The sequence below is a fragment of the Trachurus japonicus genome, chromosome 21 (assembly GCF_045865225.1).
Source record: "Trachurus japonicus isolate A0001 chromosome 21, Traja_1.0".
NCBI lineage: Eukaryota > Metazoa > Chordata > Actinopteri > Carangiformes > Carangidae > Trachurus > Trachurus japonicus.
In genome coordinates, this window is record NC_140927.1 from 26,484,666 (window position 1) to 26,506,223 (window position 21,558).

Sequence of the window (21,558 nt, forward strand, 5' to 3'; positions counted from 1 at the left end):
ATTCTAATCACCAAATGGTAATTTAACGCGAAAAAAAAAAAAACACTTGTTTCCAGAGGGTCTTCTGTCTCTTCGAGAAGTGTCTGCAGTTTGGCACAGATAAAAAGGCACGTAAAACAAAGAACTCCGTGAAAAGCAACAAAATTATGATGCAATATTACTGTTAGTAGATAAATAAAATAAATCATCGGTTGATCAAGTGTTTGTGCTTCATCGAGGATCGCAGACTTCAGACAAAACCAACAGAAAAAGAGCGATCGAGGGAAAAAAACACAACCAGCGATCAAAGACGTAGGTGACGATTGGCCTTTTTTTCGTCCCAGTGCTAACCAAACCCTATAAGTGTATACCATTTCATATCATTTAAAACCTCATGACATGTTTTCCATTTTTGACAGTAGTTTATGTTTGATCTATATTTGTGGATGTGTGATCGATTGGTCGAGTCTGAGGCGGCAGCAGCCAGGACACACAGCAGATCGCAGATCGCAGCTCACAGCAGCAGCAGCTCTTCAGAGGTAAGAGCTGAAAAAACAAACCAACATGAAACATTCAACTCTCTGCGGTGACGAGACAAGAATCAACTTTATATTTAACATTTACAGACTGACATCAACGTTATATCAGATTATATAAACTCTGTTTAATCCAAGAACTTCACCACGTGGGTTCAGGCACCACCGTTGTGTCGTGGTTATGTTGGATGTGCTCGATTTGTTGTTACATGTAAGTCCTGCGCGGGCGGGGTTAGCCGCACACCGAGCTGGTTTAATGGTCTACAGCGCTAAACTCCGCCCGCCCGGGCTGGTGTATTGTGTCAAAACAAACGCTTCACTGACTCTGGACTCTCGTGTTCAACTTTTCCAGAATTTTTTTTTACCAAAACGCGTCTTTATAGGGTCATTATCGATTATTTTAAAGCAGGATAATCAATAATTAGGAGCATGTTTGCACGTAGTGACATTAAAGTGGCGCTAACGGAGACGGAAATATCCTGAAACACCGTAAACACACCATGGACCACATCACAAGACTTTACACATTGATAAGGCCATATAGCATAGATACCAATAATAATCGATCATCATTTGAATGTTTAACCCTCTATTGCCTCATGCTCGCGTGCTGTGTGATGTTTATTTACTTGCTTCAGGCTCTGGTTACAGTGTAATTACAGTATAATACAATTACAGTATAATGGAAGTGTTATGAGCTGTCTGTCCCCTGTATTTACAGCTCCAACAGGTTCAGTAGTGCAATAACCAGATAACAACCTGTCAATTTAAGGGTAATTGTCGGCTATTCCGTTAAAGCTAAGACATCAATCCTTTGGGTGATGGTGGGATGTCTACATATTTTTGGCCATGTAATTTACCTACAGTATATCTAACATCACTTTAATATACTGTATATGCAAATAATATCTTTATATGTCCCAATGATATCTTCCATGTCTTATGATACATACTAAACTGTGGATAGAGAGCCCTTTAAGGATTTTATACAGTGGTGAAATGGTTAAATTTTCAGATTCCGATTCAGAATTATTTTATTTTTCCCCAGACTGAAATTTTTCTTTGAATCCTGAATAGTAAGAGAAATCAACACAAAGTGAAATATACATAGATAAATAAAATACCATTACTAAAATAAAAGCAGAATAAGAACAGAATAAAATAAGATAAAGTAGAATAAGAATAAATTAAAGTCTATGATAAAAGAAATAATAATAATTCACATATGTACATGTACTTGGCTAATATATGTTGGAATAATAATAATTCATGAATTAAGGCAGCACATGCATCGTTGTGTTTCAGTGTGATTATAACTCTTGTCTCTGCTGTTCCCAGTGCAGCAGCAGTCAGACTCACCTGGAGGCTGCAGGCCATGGGGATAACCAAGCAGTACCTGCGCTACGCGTCCAGCGCCGTGTTCGGCGTGATCGGCAGCCAGAAAGCCAACATCACATACGTGACCCTCCGAGGAGGAGAGAAGGGACGCTATGTCGCCGTGGCAGCGTGCGAACACGTCTTCATCTGGGACGTCCGCAAAGGAGAGAAGGTGAGATTCAGTCCTGAGTTTCTTCTCTTTCTCCCGACTCGGTCTCCGTGTCTCCGTGTTTCATCCAGCTCCTCTGTGTCTCTCCGTGTTTTTCTCCAGGTGTTGATCCTGCAGGGCCAGAAGCACGAGGTCACCTACCTCTGCCCCTCGCCCGACGGCGCCCACATCGCCGTGGGCTACGAGGACGGCGCCGTGCGAATCTTCAGCCTGATGAACGGCGAGAGCAACGTCTCCTTCAACGGCCACAAGTCTGCGGTCACGGTGATGCAGTACGACGGGCTGGGGGCTCGGCTCGTCACCGGCTCCAAGGTCAGTCAGACTTTTAATGTCATTAAAGCAGATATCATCGGCACGGCCGTTTCGGCTAATGCTGTGTTCAAGGCACCCTCATGTGAACCGTAAGTTGAAGAAGCTTTCAAGTCACAACTCGATTGTAGCGTTCCATGGCGTTAGCAGTGCATTTCAATGCAACGTGTTTTTACCGTCCTGCTCTGTCGTAAAAACAACACACAAATAACGGCCAAATACCTCCATCCATGCTCGTATGTAATGTCCGTCTTGTGAAGCCAGAACGAATTGGTATGACTTCACAGAAGGAAAAACACAAAGTACGAGTTTCTCGAAGCACCATGAGTTAGCAGCCCCCCCCCCTTGTCAGGCATCAATTGGTCGCGTGATTTGCGCCGGCGTCACCACATTCACTGCGCATCCGCGAGATTTGGCTGACCAGGAACGGAGCCCTTCAAGCCGCTTCTCTACAAACAAGCTTAAATGGACTTATTTAATTTTTGTATCCCACAAGGAAAATTTTCTCCTCGGGACATTACAGCAGAGGTATTTGATGTTTTTTTGTTTTTTTACGGAGAGACTCGTGTCCCTTTGCAACCGTTATATGGACAATGCATGTACGCCGAGACCCCCTGTAACTCAGAGAAGCACGGAGGACTGAAACTTCTTCCAGCCCTTAGTCCACATGAGGGTGAGTAGATAATGAGCGAAATATCATTCTAGGGTGAACTATCCCTTTAAATTCACCTTCATCTTCATCTTCACCTGAGCAGCTCTGTGATCTCAACAGGAAGCTGAGTCGTCTGTTTGTTCTCACATGTCTTTACCTCCTCCTCCTCCTCCTCCTCCTCCTGCAGGACACAGATGTGATTGTGTGGGACATCATCAACGAGTCTGGTCTGTACCGGCTGAGGGGACATAAAGACGTCATCACACAGACTCTGTTCCTCAGAGACAAGAACCTCCTGGTCACCAGGTAACACACCTGAAAACAAGTTAAAAACAAGCAAGAGTTCATTATTACAGTGAATCAGAGAGGACGAGTGAGGAAATGGAAAAGTAAAACTGTGTCTCCAGCGTGACGGATCTACTTTAAGAGACAATCTGCACAGAAGGATCTTAATTTATTGTAATTTTTGTAATTTACACATGTAGCTCAGGATGTCTAGAAAGTATCTGCATGATTGAACTTTTAAGAGACCCCACAAACACACAGTTACACACTGACACACACAGTCAGGCTGTGAGTTGAAGCTTCACAACATGACTCGTAATTTCATTGTCATACAGTGGGGAAACAAGTATTTGATCTCCTGCTGATTTTGTAAGTTTGCTCCCCCACAAAGAAATGGACAGTCTATAGTTTTTATGGTAAGTTTATTTCAACAGAGAGAGACAGAATATCAGAAATAACCAGAAATAACATCATTATATAAAGGTTAAAGTTAATTTACATTTGATCAAGTGAATTAAGGGGGATCAAATACTTTTTCCTAGGGCTGTTTTCGACTAAGGATTTTCATAGTCGAATGTGATTCGTCAGATTTTGCCGTAGTTTTTTCGAACCTTTTTTTTAAAACTTTTTTAGATAGCAGCAAATTTGCGACTTTTTCCCGTGTGGCTCAAACCTGACTGCTAAAACACCCAAAAAATATGGTAGGTGTAACAAATACCTTTATTTATTTTCCACACTTTGGATGATTTTTAGTAGCCATTGTGAGCCAGGGTATGCGTTTATGTTACGTTGCCCTGGACAACACTCGCTCGGACCATGTGAGTGGGAAACATCCGCAGTGGTGAGGATAGCGGTGGTCGTGGACACAGGGCAACCAGGTTAAAACATGTAGGTTTCAAAACAAACGGAGGTCTTTAAAGGACTGACCAATCATGTACATTAGGAAAAAGAAGAGTAGGGACACATGATTATAGATTTCTTGGCACCGCAGAATTATCAGAGAAATAATCAGAGGGACTTACAGCTGTGACTCCCGACATTAAGGTGCGTTCATGACAACTCGGAAAGTCGGAAAAAAAACATAGTCCTCTTCTGAAAAACTCTGACATTCAAACTAAGTATGTGTACACAAAGTGTTAATTATCTGTCTAATTCAGACTATTAACACTTGAAACGGTAAACATTAATTGTCATCGATCACCAAAATTTTATTTTCCGTGACTGAAAGCAGGTTCTTTATTTTATGGTCAAAGTCAGACATTTAAATTCTACATGGTTTGCTGTTCTGTCAGGTTAATGATAAATGTTGACACAGTTAGACCGTCAGACTTCCGTTGACCTTTAAACTTGGCGGCTCTGATCTTGTCTTTTGCCACTCGGTTCTGCAGTGACTTCATAATACTTTTTGACGGTCACTGTGACGGATTTAGAAAAAAAAAAACCTTTACAATTAATTAATTGCAGCGTTAACAAGACTAGTGTGATTTATTAATACGTAGTAGAAGCAGATTACGTTTAAACGCACACATAATTTTAGAACTCAGTGTTATTAAAATCATAAACAGGTTTCACTCCTCAGTTCTGCTGTTTTTTAATTTGATAATTGATCATTTGATTGTAACACATCTGCTGTTGGTGGGAATGGGATTCATCAGAATGGTACGGTCTTGGTTAGATTCGACTACGATGCCTAGTCGTGACCCCTCCGAATCGAAATCAAGATAGTCGACTTTTGGAAAGTGACTACTTTTTCCCACTGTAATCTTAAATGTAATGTGATGTATTGTGTGTTTTTTTAATCTTGGTTTCTAGTTAGAAAACTATTTTTACTAACATTAAAATGTGTAAAATGAGGATGTTAGTGTGGCTCAGACCTGACTGTCTCCTTCTGCTGCTGTGAAAGCAGCTCATAGGAACGTTAATATTTAGATGAATTTGGGACCTGGATCTGATCGGACTGAGCACTGCTTCAATGTGACGGTATGTGGGACACCGCAGTGTGTGTGTGTGTGGCTTCTGTGTGAGCAAAGGGTGGGGCACCGAGGCAACCAGTTAACCAGCTGGTTTCAGTCTTTAAACGCTGAATCATGATCAGTAGGAAAAAGAAGAGTAGGGATGTCATGATTATAGATTTTCTTGGTACGATTATTATCAGAGAAATAATCATGGTACTACAATTATCTTGTTTTTTTAATTTTTATTTTTAATGTGTAAAATCAAATATAGTCAAAATATAATTACATTAATAAGTATTTACACAAAGTGTTAATTATTATAATTAGAAATATTCAAGTCATTAATTGTCATCGATACCAAATGTTTACGTTTATTTTAATCATTCTTTTATTTTATTACAAATGACATTTAAATTCCTACCAATCTAATGTCACGTTAAATAAATGGGCCAGTATCTGTGCGTTTACCTTTATTCTGGCGCAGATCTTCCAATATGGTTCGGACATAATCTTTTTTGGAAAGTGACGGATTTAGGAACCTTTACAATTAATTAATTGCAGCGTTAATACCAAGACTAAGTGTGAAAACAAATAATCGCGATCTCAGTGCCTAAAAGATGTTAAGCCAGTGTTATTGTTTTTAACAAAGACAAAAACAGCGCGTGATTGCTGAAGGCTCCGTTCTGCTGTTTTTTAATTTGATAATTGATCATTTGATTGTAACACATCTGCTGTTGGTGGGAATGGGATTCATCAGATCACTGTTGTCAGCTGCCTTTGTGCTCCATCCACAAATCAAGAAGAGAACTTGAAAGTGACTTTCTGACCCCAGATGTGATACAGATGTTTTTTGTTTTTTCTACATCCCAACATGACACATCGTTCTGCAAATTCACTGGTTGAAGTTTGTTATTAGAAGATGGAAGAGGTTCTGAGTTGGGACCACACATGATTATGTATTTAAGGTGACCTCCGATGAGTAGCACTCATAGGAACGTTAACGTGGATTTAGCGATGAATTTGACTCCTTCATCTGATCGGAAAAGGAGAATGATGTGAAAGTTTTTCTAATTTAATGAGAACAATGCCCAGTGTCGCAATGGTGTGTGTGTGTGTGTGTGTTTTGTTTTCAGGTGTGGGCATTTGGTCCCCTGAACCAAGTACATAAACCAACTCAGCAGACAGTGGACAACACCTCGGTGACATCAACTACGGAGGGGTGAGTGTAGAATACAGACTGAAAAAATACAGACTGCTGCGTCCATTACACTTTGTGCGATTACACGTTTTTTATTTTTATTTTAGAAAAGCAATATACCTAAAACACAGACCTAAACAATCACATGCACGGAGCAAGTTCAAACCAGTGTAAACAACAGGAAGTAGATCATCTACTCTGCGTTTGGTTAGTTGAAGGAAGCGACTGTGGGTATTGAATCATTGTTTCTAAAGGTGTTCAGGTGACAGTGACAATTCTCTCTCTTGAAAATGCTGGTGGACGCTGACTGGATTTTAAAGGGGAACTATGCAAGTCCGGTCACTTTTCCTCTGTGTTGCTAACCCTCCTCTTAGCCATGTGCATTTGTTTTTAACAAAGCCGGCGAGAAATCAATACATGGGGCGGTGGATAACATTATTTGTTTTTCGGTCAGGAGTCGCTAGGTGGAAGGCAGAGAGCCTCCATTCTCCCTGGAACAAGTTACAAATCATTGATTTTACCAGCACTAGGACTCTGAAGCTGTTTAATTAAAGCAGTACTGAAGAACTTTCAGTTTTGGTTGAGTTTGGCGGCGCCAGTGGCCCAAAGCGGTAGTGTTTTGCCTGAAGGAAGACTAGCGTGTAGCGCCGTAGACATCCTGATCTCCCGGTGCATGGAAATTAACAGAAGACGTCCAAACTAAGTTTCTGTTTCCAGCGGATCATTTCACAGTAAACACACACACACAATCAGACGGAAAGGTGCCGCATTGCTGCTCCCTCCTCGTTCTGACTCGCAAAAGTGAAAGTGAAACTTAAGTGAGAGCTGGTGTCCTACCATGCTCCACAAAGCTGCTTAGTGCCAGTGAAGGCGATACAGACCATAATGATACAGACCCCCTCAGGCCATGACAGAGGTGTCATTCAACCTGTTGGAAGTCGATGTACCATCACAAAAGTTATGAAAATATTATATGAAGGTTGAAAAGTTCCTTAGTGTTGGTTTAAGGTCAAAATCCTGCATAGTTCCTCTTTAAAATGTGACTGAGCATTGACTGTAGTTGTCAACTGTATCGCTGCAGTTTTGTGCAGATGTTGCTGATGTTGTATGAGTTGCTGTAAAGCTTCTGTCTGTGTGTTTGTCTCCTGCTCAGGAGAAAGCGCAGGGAGAGCCCAAAGTGAAGAAGGGGAAATCCATGATGGACGATGACGATGATGAAGACAAAGAGGAAGGGAACGATGACGATCTTGAAGAGGTAAAGTCACTGTGTTGACAGAGTGAAGACTGTGTAGATAGATAATGACTCCACTTCAACAGCAGCTGTATCAGTTCTGTTCACACTCCTCTGTCTGTCTTCGTCTCTCAGCGGATCCTGAGTTGTAAGAAAGCCGGCTCCATCCTGAGGGAGGCCAGAGACAGAGTCGTCTCCATGACAACAGACAAAAAGGCCAGAGTCATCGCCTGCCACGTGAGTGTCCAAGACTTGTCTGGCAACATCGTGAAACGCCTGAAATACATGACACAGGATCTGAGAGTTACTGAAACCGTGACTCAAGAGAAATCACATAGAAAACCACTCATCACTTATTTTAAAATGATGTGAAGTTAATTTACGTCAGCGTCTTTTAACCAATCAGAAGTGAATGTGCTCCAAATTAGCATCTTTATTATCAGTTTGTTTTCTGAGCACATGAAAAGTCGTTTGTTTTGTTTGAACTCTCTGAAGTTGACCTGATGAGTAACAGAGATTTCTTTTTTCTTGATTAGTAGTTTTTCATGCAAAGTGTTCAGAATCTGTGAATCTATGTATATTTGATATATTTGATGTCATGTCTGTCGTCCTCCGTCTCCGTCACCAGGGCAACGACTCGGTGCTGGAGCTGTTCTCTGTGCTGTCGGAGGAGGATGTGCAGAAGAGAATGAGCAAGAAGGTGAAGAAGGCAAAGAAGAAGGCAGCAAAGTAAGAACAGGTTCACACAGAGACACGACTACTGTTAGAGCCGACGAGGAGCTGAACTCTAAGACACGTGTCCTGGAAAACCTGGAAATTTTCCAGTCATGGAAAACACATGGAAAATGAGAAAAAAAGTCAAATGTCCTGGAAAAGCTCGAGTTATCCTGGAAACTTATGTATCACACTGTGACATCTATAGCTCTTTTTGACTTTTTCAGACCCCACCAAGGATGTGCCTATCGAGAAAACTAGAGACTTTGAGTTGATGAGTGTTTCCAGTTTTCAACCGCCTGTTTGCGTTCTATGAAACATTTCTAAGCATTTAATATACTACACACACATATGTATAATTATTCACAGATAAATTAGGGCCACAGACTGCACATAGTTTTAGGAGTAGGTTCGTTACCTTTATTTACTGGTGCAAGCTGTTTTTAGAACGGCGGAGCAGAGCCGTGAGCTGCTCAGAGCTACGCTACGGAGGCGAATGGGATTTCTTGGTTTCCCTCATCAAACTCATCAAATACACAATCCAACAACTCCACAACGCTCTGGTGGACAAGTTGTGAGCTGCACATTCACCACGCTATGAGATAATAACACAACGTTACCACACAGAGTTGTTGTAGAGGGAAATACATGCAAAACTGCTGATGCACGTTCCCATCGGGGCAGTTCTTCATCATCAGTCTCTGCATTTCCCTCTAAAACAACTCTGTGTGGTAACGTTGTGTTATTATCTCATAGCGTGGTGAATGTGCAGCTCACAACTTGTCCACCAGAGTGTTGTGGAGTTGTTGGATTGTGTATTTGATGAGTTTGATGAGGGAAATTGATTTCCCTCAGGTGAACAAACTAACTGGAGCTCGTTGTGTTGTGCAGAGCTCAGGAAGAAGGAGCAGAGGAGGCCGAGGAGCCGGTGGTGGAGAAGATGCTCAAAGACGAGATCATCAGACTGATCAACATCAAAGCCTCGGCCAAGATCAGGTGAGTGGAGCCGAGCGCCACAGGAGCTCAGAGGTCAGAGCTCAGAGGTCAGAGGTCAGAGGTCGCCATGTCACAGTCCTTGGCTGCGTTCCAAAAGCGTGTTGAGTCGCCCTCGTTCACTTGCCCTCAGCACTTGCCCTCGGGGGAACCCCCCCCCCCCCCCCCGCCGCCATCATAAGGGCTGTTCCATTTCTCTAAACAGCTGAAGTGAACTTGGTGAGATCGACCCTTGAGGGCTGAGTGATCGAGTCAACATCGATGGTCACTCCAGAGCTGTATATCACCCACAATGCATTGCAGTGGTGCACGAAAAATAGGTCCATGCGGTGGCGATAATGAACCTCAAGCACCAGTTGTGTGTTTACCACCAAAGAAGAAAATAAATGAAAGGGGTCAGTAAATATTCAATTCAATAAACTAGTTTAGCAGTGACATGTCAGAACAAACTATTTACAAGTGGTCGGCTAGTAGAGATATATAACAGGCAAACTTATTTGTCACAAAAAAAACGTGTCTAAAGAGCCTTTTTAATCTGTTTCATATTCACATAGTTGCTGTGCCTGAGTTGATGTGTAGTTCAATAAGGGATTTTAATCAGGACTGGTCTTTCCCTCCACTCTCCAAGTGGCCTCTGTGTGACGTCATAGCAACGGGCTGAGGGCAAGTGAGCGAGGGAAACTCAACCTGTTTTTGGAACGCAGCCCTGATCTCCTCCTCCTCTTCCTCCTCCTCCTCCTCCTCCTCCTCCTCCTCCTCCTCCTCTTCCTCCTCCTCCTCCTCCTCCTCCTCTTCCTCCTCCTCCTCCTCCTCCTCCTCCTCCTCCTCTTCCTCCTCCTCCTCCTCCTCTTCCTCTCCTCCTCCTCCTCCTCCTCCTCCTCCTCCTCCTCTCAGGTGGGTGGACTGCCTGTCGTGTGCGGGCGGCGAGCTGAAGGTGGCGCTGCTGCTGCAGAACAACACGGTGGAGACCTACAGCCTGAAGACGACGGCCAAGACGCCCGCGGCCAATAAGACGGCTCGCCTCACCATCGGCGGCCACCGCACGGACGTCCGCACCGTGGCCTTCAGCTCCGACAACCTGGCCGTCCTGTCGGCCTCCGGAGACACCGTCAAAGTCTGGAACAGGTGAACATCTCTCATCTCTCTCTCTAAGTGCATTCAGAGCCGTAGCAGGTTGTGATTGGTCGTCTAACTGGATGTCCCGCCCCCCCTGACGCAGGTCGACGCTGCAGGTGATCCGCACCATGGCCTGTGAATACGCCCTCTGCTCCGTCTTCGTACCGGGAGACCGACAGATCATCCTGGGAACCAAGGTGGTTAAACCAACTCTTTGCAACGTGATTATGTAACAACACATCTACAAAACACATGATTAGTTCAGGAAAACGTTTTATTGATCTACGGTTGCTCAACATGGAACTCACAACCGCTGGTCAGAGGAGGAAGCACAACACATGCGTAGTATTTAAGAAACAGCTAAAAACACGGTTCAGTAAAAACCAGCTCTGTGAACATTAAAGGGATACTTCACCCAAAATCGACAATTCACCAATTTTCTACTCACCGTCATGCCAATGAAGGGTTTGGAGAACTTTCAGAGTCATCAAAATGCTTTAGGAGTTCCAGGGGGGTCCGGCTGATAACGGATTTAGAGTTCACTTTTGAATCATCCAAAACACACACTATGAAACATCCAGATACCTCCATACTGCTCGTCTGTACTGACCCAAGTGTCCTGAAGCCGCCACATGAAAAAGTTGTTCAGAAAAAATTAATTTGATCTCTGTTTTTATCCTTGTTGTAGCAGTAGCTCCCTGTGGCTCTGTTGATGTTTGTGAGCATGTGCGAGATTTGCTGCGAGATGTTCGTTTGTTGTTGTAAACCATTGGATGTATGATGTAAACACGGAAGAACAAATCGCGGCAAATCTCGCGCAGCCACTGGGAGCCACTGCTACAACAAGGCTAAAAACAGAGATCAAATTAATTTTTTCTGAACAACTTTTTCATGCGGCGGTTCTCCAAACCCTTCCTTGGCATGACGGTGAGTAGAAAATTGCTGAATTATCGATTTTAGGTGAAGTATCCCTTTAACGGTAGTTTTTCTTAATTTTATTTACAACAGTAGACACACAGACAAATTACTGACATCTACTGTCAGAGAAATGCACTTTTAACTTCTCACCACTTTTGTTCCCTCCTGCTGATGCAACCATTGTGTGATGTCATGTATTTGTACCACGCTTATCATTTGTTTTGTTTTTGTCTCACTTTAATTTTTTTACTTGTAATTTTATGTGTCACTGACCGTCGTTGTTTCCTGTCGCAGAGCGGGAAGCTGCAGATCTTTGAGTTGGCCTCAGGAAGCCTCCTGGAGACCGTGGACGCCCACGACGGAGCGCTGTGGTCGCTGTGTCTGGCCCCAGACCAGGTGGAGTAGATGCTGATGTCATCCTGCAAATACACACACTGGATCTCCTGAGTGTGTGTTTTAAAAATCTATTGTGTGTGTGTGTGTGTGTGTGATGGCCACAGAGGGGGATCGTGACAGGAAGTGCAGACAAGACGGTGAAGTTCTGGGAGTTTGAGCTGATCAAGGATCAGGGAACTGGACAGAAGTGAGTAGAGTCGACATGTTATTCTGTGCATCTGAAATGAAGCTACAACAGATTAGGGAAGTCGCGATTACATGTTTTCACAATTAACCACAGTATTAAACGGCGCAATGAATTAATCGTAAAGGTTCCTAAATACCGTCACTTTCCAAAAGAGATTATGTAGGAACCATAACGACAGATGTAACGTAACATTGAATTGATAGGAATTGAAATACTTATTAATGTAGTTATATTTTGACTATATTTGATTTTACACATTCATAGTGTTGTGAAATGAATTAATGCAAAAATAATTGTGATAATTGTAAAACCGCGATTATTTCTCTGATAATAATCGTACCAAGAAAATCTATAATCGTGACTTCCCTACAACAGACTTTTTCTTTCTACTTTTTAAATAGTAGAAAGTATCTCCAGTTGTTGGGTTTTTTGTTTAAAAAAAAAAAAAATGTAAAATGTAATCTATGAAATAGTGCCTTAAAGGCCAGTGAAATAAAGATTTTCTTCTTTTTTCTTTATAAATTTTCCCACATGGAAGATTTTTTTTTTATACTTTTTTTGCAACCATCATTTTCTGTTTATAGGGATGAGAAAAAAACACATCCTCTCTATATTGAATATAAATGTTGTGACTAGTATAGAATAAAAATGCTCAGTAAGAAAAACAGACCTGACTGTGTGTGTGTGTGTGTGTGTGTGTGTGTGTGTGTGTGTGTGTGTGTGTGTGTGTGTGTGTGTGTGTGTGTTACAGGAGGCTGACTGTGAAACACACTCGCACGCTGCAGCTGGAGGAAGACGTCCTGTGTGTGAAGTTTTCTCCTGATCACAGACTGTTGGCTGTTTCTCTGCTGGACAACACGGTCAAGGTCTTCTACACAGACACACTGAAGGTACACAACTACACAAAACAACACAACAGTTTGTAACAGCTTCACTCACAGATCAGTAGACTGTGTTTACATCGTCTCCCTCTCCCTCTTCAGTTCTTCTTGTCTCTGTACGGACACAAACTTCCTGTGCTGTGTCTGGACATCTCACATGTGAGTACGACGACGGTTTCAGCCACAAACACACACCTGTGATGAAAAGTAGGAGGCTGCTAATGAAACAATAAACAATGTTAACTCTGTTCTAAATTAGATTTTTGTTATTAAACTTTTTATTTGAAGAAAAAAACAGGTTAAACATGTTGCTCTTAAATTTGTCATTAACTCTTATCATCTAAGCAGATAATGAAAGAGAAATAGATTGATAAAAAATAGATAAAAAATAAATTAGTTAATTAAAAAAAAGAAAGAAAGAAAAATTCACAACATAACAAAAGCATCCACACTCTCTCCTATACAGTTAACTTGTATCTGGACTGGTAAGCAACTTAAAGGGATAGTTCAACATTTTTGCAAATTGGCCCATTGCCATAATCCCTATAGTCATAGCAGTAGGTTTGTTACCTTTAATTGTCGGTGCAAGCTATTTTTAGAACGGCGGAGCAGAGCCGCGAGCTGCTCAGTTGTTGGATTGTGTTGAGTTTGATGAGGGAAACCAAGAAATCCCATAATGAGCCTCCGTAGCGTAGCTCTGAGCAGCTCGTGGCTCTGCTCCACCGTTCTAAAAACAGCTTGCACCGACAATTAAAGGTAATGGTTATTGCAATGGGCCAATTTGCCAAAATGTTGAACTATTCCTGTAAGGATCCGAAAAATAAAAAATGATAATGATAAATACAAAAATAAAAATAGAGTAAATAAAATTGATAAATATACAGCAGTAGATACAAATATTCAATAATAGCTGTTTTCTATCTTATAAACTCACATAAAGTTGATAAAATATAACGGATGCTCCTGGACGCAAATTCAACTTACACCTCTGACCTTTTCTGTGTGTGTGTGTGTGTGTGTGTGTGTGTGTGTGTGTGTGTGTGTTCACCAGGACAACACACTTATCGCCACTGGCTCCGCCGACAGAAACGTGAAGATCTGGGGTCTGGACTTTGGCGACTGTCACCGCTCCATGTTTGCTCATGACGACAGGTAAACGCCCAGAGACCAAACGGCCGCCGCCTCACGGGAAAACTGTTTTTTTTTTCTTTCTTTTTTTTTAATCAAACGTGCGGTTAATGAAATCAGCTCGTCGGCGTCGGGCCGTCCAGCTCTGACCTCATGTGTTGTGTTCAGGGACCGTGATCCACGTCCTGTTCACCGGTCCGGCCCTGTGACCTCACACCAGCTGCTCTTTCATCTCTCCCCGCACTCATCTGGTCTCTCATGGATCATCTCACTCTCCGTCCTCTGACTTTATTTAATTTTCCTTTTGGTTCATTTTTAGCTTTTCTCTGTTTATTTCTCTCTCTACATGACTCCCCCTTTGATCCGTTTCTGCCGTTTCTTCTCTCTATCTTGTCCTGTGCCATGTTCTTCTTACGTCTTATTCTTTTTGCTTCCTGCTGTAGAGCTTTTAGACTTATCCTCCTCTCTCTCCTTCTCTTCCCTCCCTCTGTTCGTCCTCCACAGCGTCATGTTCCTCCAGTTCGTCCCCAAGACTCATCTGTTCTTCACAGCAGGGAAGGACAAGAAGATCAAACAGTGGGACGCAGACAAGTTCGAGCACATCCAGACGTTAGAGGTGACGCTCCTCATGCAGAGAAACCTGCAAGAGATTCAGTGAATTTGCTGCATGATCATTTCTGATTCAATAGTAAAGATGGATGGATTTACGTCTTTCCATCCCATTATTGTTGATATAGTTTAAAGGGATAGTTCAACATTTTGGCAAATTGGCCCATTGCCATAACCCCTATAGTCATAGCAGTAGGTTTGTTACCTTTAATTGTCGATGCAAGCTGTTTTTAGAACGGCAGAGCAGAGCCACGAGCTGCTCAGAGCTACACTACGGAGGCTCATTATGGGATTTCTTGGTTTCCCTCATCAAACTCATCAAATACACAATCCAACAACTCCAAAACGCTCTGGTGGACAAGTTGTGAGCTGCACATTCACCACGCTATGAGATAATAACACAACGTTACCACACAGAGTTGTTGAATTTGCCAAAATGTTGAACTATCCCTTTAAAAAAGTTAAAAAGCCTCTAGTGAGGGTCTCTAAGCCTCTTTTCCCAGCACCTGCCAGTCCTACAGTGTTGTGTGGAGCAGACCTGAGGAAATGAGATAAAACCACAAACAATATTAACATTAATTTTCTGACAGGACACACTGTAAATGAAACCAGACAGTTCGTAGTTCACCTGCAGAGTTTGAGGTTATTAAAAGTCTTCACACCGGTTCTTATCAAGCCAACACACACGGCCATCGTTAGTAGATGCTGCCCCTCCGGTCCGACCCGTGACCTTGGCTCTCTCTCCGTCTCTCAGGGTCACCACCGGGAGGTCTGGTGTTTGGCCATCAGCCCCAGCGGCGACCACATCGTGTCGTCGTCTCACGACAAGTCGCTGCGTCTGTGGGAGCGAACCAGAGAGCCCATCATCCTGGAGGAGGAGCGGGAGATGGTGAGGCAGCAGCAGAACACACGGGTTCAGACACATCACGGCCTTTAATGGCGTCGGTGAATTGAACTGTTTGGTTTGTTTGTTTTGACAGGAACGAGAGGCGGAGTTTGAGGAGAGCTTGGCCAAAGGAGACATGCCGGTGGTGAGAGATCAGTTTATAACTTGTTAACCTCATCAGCTTCATGATACTGGACTGACTCAGCTTCATGGTTAAATCTTTACTGGGTTATTTTGAACACCTCCAAACACTTAACAACATTTCACATGAAACCTTTTTGTTTGCCAACTAAATAACAAAATCTGACCTGGCTAAACAGCTGGAATTAAGAAGATTAAAACAGATATTTCCACTGAATCCTAAATCTTGAATGACGCTGTGTTATAATATAATAATACACTGCCCGTCCAAAAAAAAGTCACACACTCTAATATTTCGTTGCACCCCCTTTAGCCTTGATTGTGGCACACATTCGCTGTGGCATCGTTTCGAAAAGTTTTTGCAATGTTACAACATTTATTTCCCTCCAGAGTTGCATTAATTTTTCGCCAAGATCTTGTTTTGATGATGGGAGAGTCGGACCTCGGCGCTAAGTTTTCCCCAGCACATCCCAAAGATTCTCAGTGGGGTTCAGGTCTGGACTCTGTGGTGGCCAAACCACTGTCCTTCCAGTTTTTAATAATGCGTTGGACAGTTTTTAACCCAGTTTTTGTCGTCTCGGAAATCTCCTTAGACGTTTTATTTGCTTGATGCCAATAATTTGACCCGTCTGAAACAGATTCATATATTTCCCACGACCACAGGATGTGTCTTCTGACATGAGACTGCATCAGTTAGGGTTAAATAAGTTGTTTTGATATAATGTCTTTACATTGGTTGGCTCTTTTTTTTTGTTTTTTTTATGTATTTATTTCTAAGAGCCTTTTAACTCTCAATAAAAAGAGATTTAAATAAGTTGTTGCCAGCTGAAACATAATCATCCATGCAGTAATTATCCAATGGAAGACTGTTAACTTAGTTAAATACAGGTGGTGACTTTTTTTTGGGACGGGCAGTGTATAATAAAAGCAACTGTTATTTGTCTGTTAGTTAGATGTACGTTGATGCACTGATGTGTTTTAATCCACAGGTTCCTGGAGAGACTCAGGGAGAGGCAGCACCCGCCGGAAAGAAAACTGTGGAGACGGTGAAAGCTGTGAGTCGACTTCAACAACCTCCTTCCTCATCATTTTAACATTAAAACAGCAGCGTGCTGAGCTACAGCTGGTGGCGTCCTCTGCTGCTGGACATTTAACTTGTTTGCTGATGTCGCTGCCGTCATGTGATCCGTTCTGATCCGTTTGCAGGCTGAGAGAATAATGGAGGCTTTGGAGCTTTACAAGGGTGAACTGAGGAAGATGGAGGAGCATAAATACGCCTGTCAACACGCAGGCAAAGAGGTAGAGACGTCATCCTGTCATCCGACTTTTAATAAGAGCCGCGCTGCTCCGTTATTCCCCAGTAGTCGGGGTGTGGGAGTTCAGACATCATCATCTTTTTTTTTAATGTTTCCAATATTACAGTTCAATCAAACTGCTCATTTTTTTTGTTTTGTTTTGCAGCTTCCTCCACCAAATCCCAACCCCGTCCTCGTGGCCTTTGGAAACGTGACAGTGAGTGGAGCTGTTGTCAGTAACTGAGGGGATTTATTGTCGTCTGGTTGTCTTCAGTTGTGACTCACCGAGTGTTGTTGTTGTTTCTCCTGCAGCCGTCCCGCTACGTCCTCGACGTCATCAGGAAGGTCAGATCCAGGTGAGACCCCAACCCGCCTGATCTGCTGCTCCAAAGCCGATCACCATCTTCTACACTACGGTGTGTTTTTCTAATCTGTGTGTGTGTTGTGTTTTGTGTTGTGTGTGTTCACCAGTGAGCTGGAGGTGTCTCTGCTGGTGTTGCCGTTCCCGTACGTCCCCGAGCTGCTGAAGCTCTTCAACAGCTACATCCAGCAGGGCCTGCAGGTGGAGCTGGTCTGTCGCTGCCTCTTCTTCCTGCTCAAGTGAGTCATCTGACCCGTGTGGGACAAATACAATAATAAAGTTGTGTTAAATCTTTGGACGGCTGCGATGGTGTGGACTCAGAGATCTGGCGTCTTCTCAGAGGAAACAGGATGAGCAGTGAAAATCATTCACATATGTGAATTACTGATTTTATTCTGTATTTTAGAGCCATTTTATGCTCTTAGATTTCTTCGAATCCAGTGCGCATGCCATAGTTAGGTTTTTATAAACTCTTCACATTCACATTTTAGGTACAGAAACTGAAACAGAACAAATAAACAAATATGAGTTTGCCCAATTAAAGACAAAATACTGTACACAGTGATCAAGAGGTTGGCTTCAAGAGTGCTGAACCAAAGACTTTGTTTGCAAAAAACTTGCAATGGTAGCACATCTTAATTAGTAAATTTGAGGACGAAAAAGTAACTTTTCACATTATTTATTCTGGGTCACATCATGCAAAAACACGCTGACACTTTCGGCTATGCAGCTTCATCGGAGAATATAAAATTTGGCATAAAATTTACTAATTAAGCAAGTTTTTTGCAAACTTTTTGACTGTACACAATGAGTTCTTACAGTCTTATTGGCTAAATAAGCACAACCACTTTCACCTTTAGCGTTTTTTTACCTAAATTTTTTTTTATTATATATTAACAAAAGCATCTGTAGTGCAGCAGTTTTTCTGCAGCCAGAAAGCATCAGTTTTACAAAGTCCATCCTGCACATTTCCAAAATAAAGGAATGAAGGGCTGTGAATGATGCACTGATATTAAAACACTGAGCCGAACTCTTCACATTCTTTTTGAATAAATAAATAAATAAATATGAATTTGTAAACTAACTGTGGCTGAGAGACAAACAAACAAATGCAGAGGAGGAAGGATCAAGTGACATGAAAAGAAAACAGTTTTCTTTCTTTCTTTCTTTCTTTCAAGGATCCACTTCGGCCAGATCTCCAGTAACCAGATGTTGCTGTCCGTCATGGACGAGCTGCGGATGAACACGCTGTCAAAAGTGCACGAGATCAGAGTGAGTCACATCTGGAAACACGGAACTCAACGTCGTCTTCATCGCTTCCTGTTTTACTCTGTCCTCACCTGCTCCTCCTCTTCATCTTCCTCTCCTCCTCCTGTGTGTTTCAGGACGTGATGGGCTTCAACAGCGCCGCGCTCCAGTTCCTGCAGCGCGAGATCGAGAGCAAAGAGGACGTGATGTTCTTCGCCGAGGCCACGGGCCGGCTGGAGGAGAAGAAGAGGAAGAGGAGGAAGAGGGAGCGGGCCGTCCTCACCATCGCCTGAGTCTGACTGACTGGCCTTTTTTTTTTTTTCTTTCTTATTTTTGACTGTTTGTATATAAATGAAAACACCCACTCCCGTCTCCTCCCAGCTGTTTTCCAGAGGTGGAGCAGGAGGGACCACAACTGGCTTTTTTTTTTTGTATGTGCTTCATTTCCCAAATAAACTGTGGTCGACTTCTTTTTTTCTCACAGTCATTCAGGAGGTGTTCAAAACAAATACATCCAACATGGCAGAGAGGAATGGAATGTAATGTAATGTAATGTAATGTGTGTGTGTGTGTGTGTATATACACAGTTCCCACTGCGGCTTTAAGTCTCTATTATAAAATACATCCATGTTCTGTTAAGTCTTAATAGACAGATTTCATGTTAAAGCAGCCACACACACACACACACACACACAGGGCAGGTTTGATTTAAGCTGGTTTCACTCCGACAGGCCTAAAATCATTTTATAATAAACTTTAATCTGTCAGCTGCTCAGTAGATTTCTAACCTGACGTGACTGGTTTTAAATACTGATCTCACTGAGACTGAATGACAGTAAGAGTTTACAGGACTTTAGTGTTTGTAGATTATTTAAATATCTTTAAAGTTTCCTTTTTTTTAATCACTTTTCAAGTTTTTAAATAAACCGTTCAGCCCTTTATCAGTTTTAATGTTGTGAAGCCCACATACATATAGATCAACATTTTAACCCATAATGGAAATTCATTAAACTTTGGTCGACTTCTTTTTTCTCACAGTCATTCAGGAGGTTTTCAAAACAAATAAATCCAACATGGCAGAGAGGAATGTAATGTAATGTGTGTGTGTGTGTGTGTGTGTATATATACAGCAGCTCCCACTGCGGCTTTAAGTCTCTATTATAAAATACATCCATGTTCTGTTAAGTCTTAATAGACAGATTTCATGTTAAAGCAGCCACACACACACAGGGCAGGTTTGATTTAAGCTGGTTTCACTCCGACAGGCCTGAAGGGAGCGATTCAGGCCTGGGACATGGAGGAGGAGGAGGAGGAGGAGGAGGAGGAGGAGAGGGGGGTTGAAGCCTGTCAGAGTCCACCTGAGCTCCAGACCACCTGGGTGTGACCACACTGTCCCACAGAGCGAGTCTCCCGGTCCCTGCAGCCACCCCGAGCTGGACTCGGGGAGATGTGGCTTTGACTTTACAGCCCTTGTAACTTCGCCTGAATTTATAGTCCCGAGCTCCGGTGGATGTGGTAAACATATTTCATAGCTGTGGAGGGAGGGGAAGGAGGGAGAGAGGGAGAGAAAATCCTGCTTCTCAGTTTCCAGCTCTGTGTTTTAACTGGTGGACGACTGAGAGGATGTGAGAGTACGTCCTTCTTCTCTAATCCTCTGACCTTTACAGAAGTTTCACACCCACATCAGACATTTCATTTTCCACAACCGTGTTTATATCCTGCCTGCGGGGCGCTGTGGAATAATGAAACGAGCCCTTTAAAACACCTCGCGCTCATTGTTCAGGTTTTAATCTCACCACGGACAAAAAGCAAATTAACTCTGTATTTACAGAGTTGTAAAAAAAAAAAAAAAAATGTTTAAGAAAAAGAAAAAAAAAAAAAAAAAGGAGCAGGAGCAGGAGCTCTTTATGGGGCCTGGACTTGGTGTTGAGGTTGTAAATGTCACACCTACCAAAATTAAAAATTCTTCAGCAAAGTCCCAGACCGCACGCTCACACACTCTGACACCATTTTAGCGCCCAGCAGCAGATTAAACTAAATTAACCGTCACAAATTGTGTTTAAAAGAGGAAAAACTGCGACACTGAAGTGAAGTCTGTGGATCTACATGCGTGTGTGTTGTTTTTTCACGTTTCGTTTCTGCCCCTAAAGTTAAAATAACATTGAGTTTGGTCTTTTAATGTGTCTTAAGACTAAATCTGAATATGACATCACACAGGAACATCATCATCTTCATCGTCTGGGTGTGTCGGCTCAGCAGCAGCAGCAGAAAGTCAGTGAACCTGCAACTCAGTTATTACTCAGCTTTCAGCAAATAAGTTCAAGTCTGCAGCTGCAGCGCTCACTCTGCTCAGGTGGTTGAAGCCTTTACTTGATTTATGACAAACTTCATTTAAAACTAGAAATATCACATCAATATAAAACCAGATCAGGTTTATCTAAAGCATCAAATCATTTTATAATAAACTTTAATCTGTCAGCTGTTCAGTGGATTTTCTAACCTGACGTGTTCATCAACCAGTGACTGGTTTTAAATACTGATCTCACTGAGACTGAATGACAGTAAGAGTTTACAGGACTTGGTTTGTTTTCTTTAGTGTTTGTAGATTATTAAAATATTCTTAAAGTTTCCTTTAATTATACTCCTTTATCACTCTTACAAGTTTTTAAATAAACCAGTCAGCCCTTTATCAGGTTTAATGTTGTGAAGCCAACATATATAGATAAATTAATACTATATCCCATAATGGAAATGCATTAGTCCTTCCACTCATCAATAATAATCATTAATAAAAAACTATAATAATTAAGTGAATTGTACAATTTGACGACAGTATAAAAGATCTCCAGTATATAGTATACACACTGTAGCTACATGTGTATGTACAGACAACAGGTTACTTGTTCAATTTAAATATATTTAAACATATTTCACAAAGATTTTCCTCAAACTATAGTCAAATACAGCTGAGGTTGTTTCTGCTATAATTTGAGA

At 42.2% G+C, this 21,558-nt stretch overlaps 1 protein-coding gene across 1 annotated transcript; it reads left to right on the plus strand.

Moving 5' to 3' along the window:
* The first annotated feature begins 460 nt into the window (after positions 1-460).
* On the plus strand, positions 461-19,034 carry wdr3 (WD repeat domain 3). Its single transcript, XM_085764345.1, has 26 exons — positions 461-518; positions 1,854-2,064; positions 2,164-2,373; positions 3,210-3,328; positions 3,699-3,723; positions 7,614-7,715; positions 7,827-7,928; positions 8,320-8,420; positions 9,297-9,401; positions 10,293-10,523; positions 10,618-10,711; positions 11,727-11,828; positions 11,933-12,015; positions 12,767-12,905; positions 12,999-13,055; positions 13,948-14,048; positions 14,529-14,640; positions 15,388-15,522; positions 15,614-15,664; positions 16,650-16,715; positions 16,867-16,959; positions 17,122-17,172; positions 17,268-17,311; positions 17,427-17,555; positions 18,495-18,588; positions 18,702-19,034. Exons 2-26 carry the CDS (start codon positions 1,891-1,893, stop codon positions 18,855-18,857), a joined length of 2,676 nt encoding a protein of 891 aa, XP_085620471.1. The 5' UTR covers positions 461-518; positions 1,854-1,890; the 3' UTR covers positions 18,858-19,034.
* Positions 19,035-21,558: the final 2,524 nt, after the last annotated feature.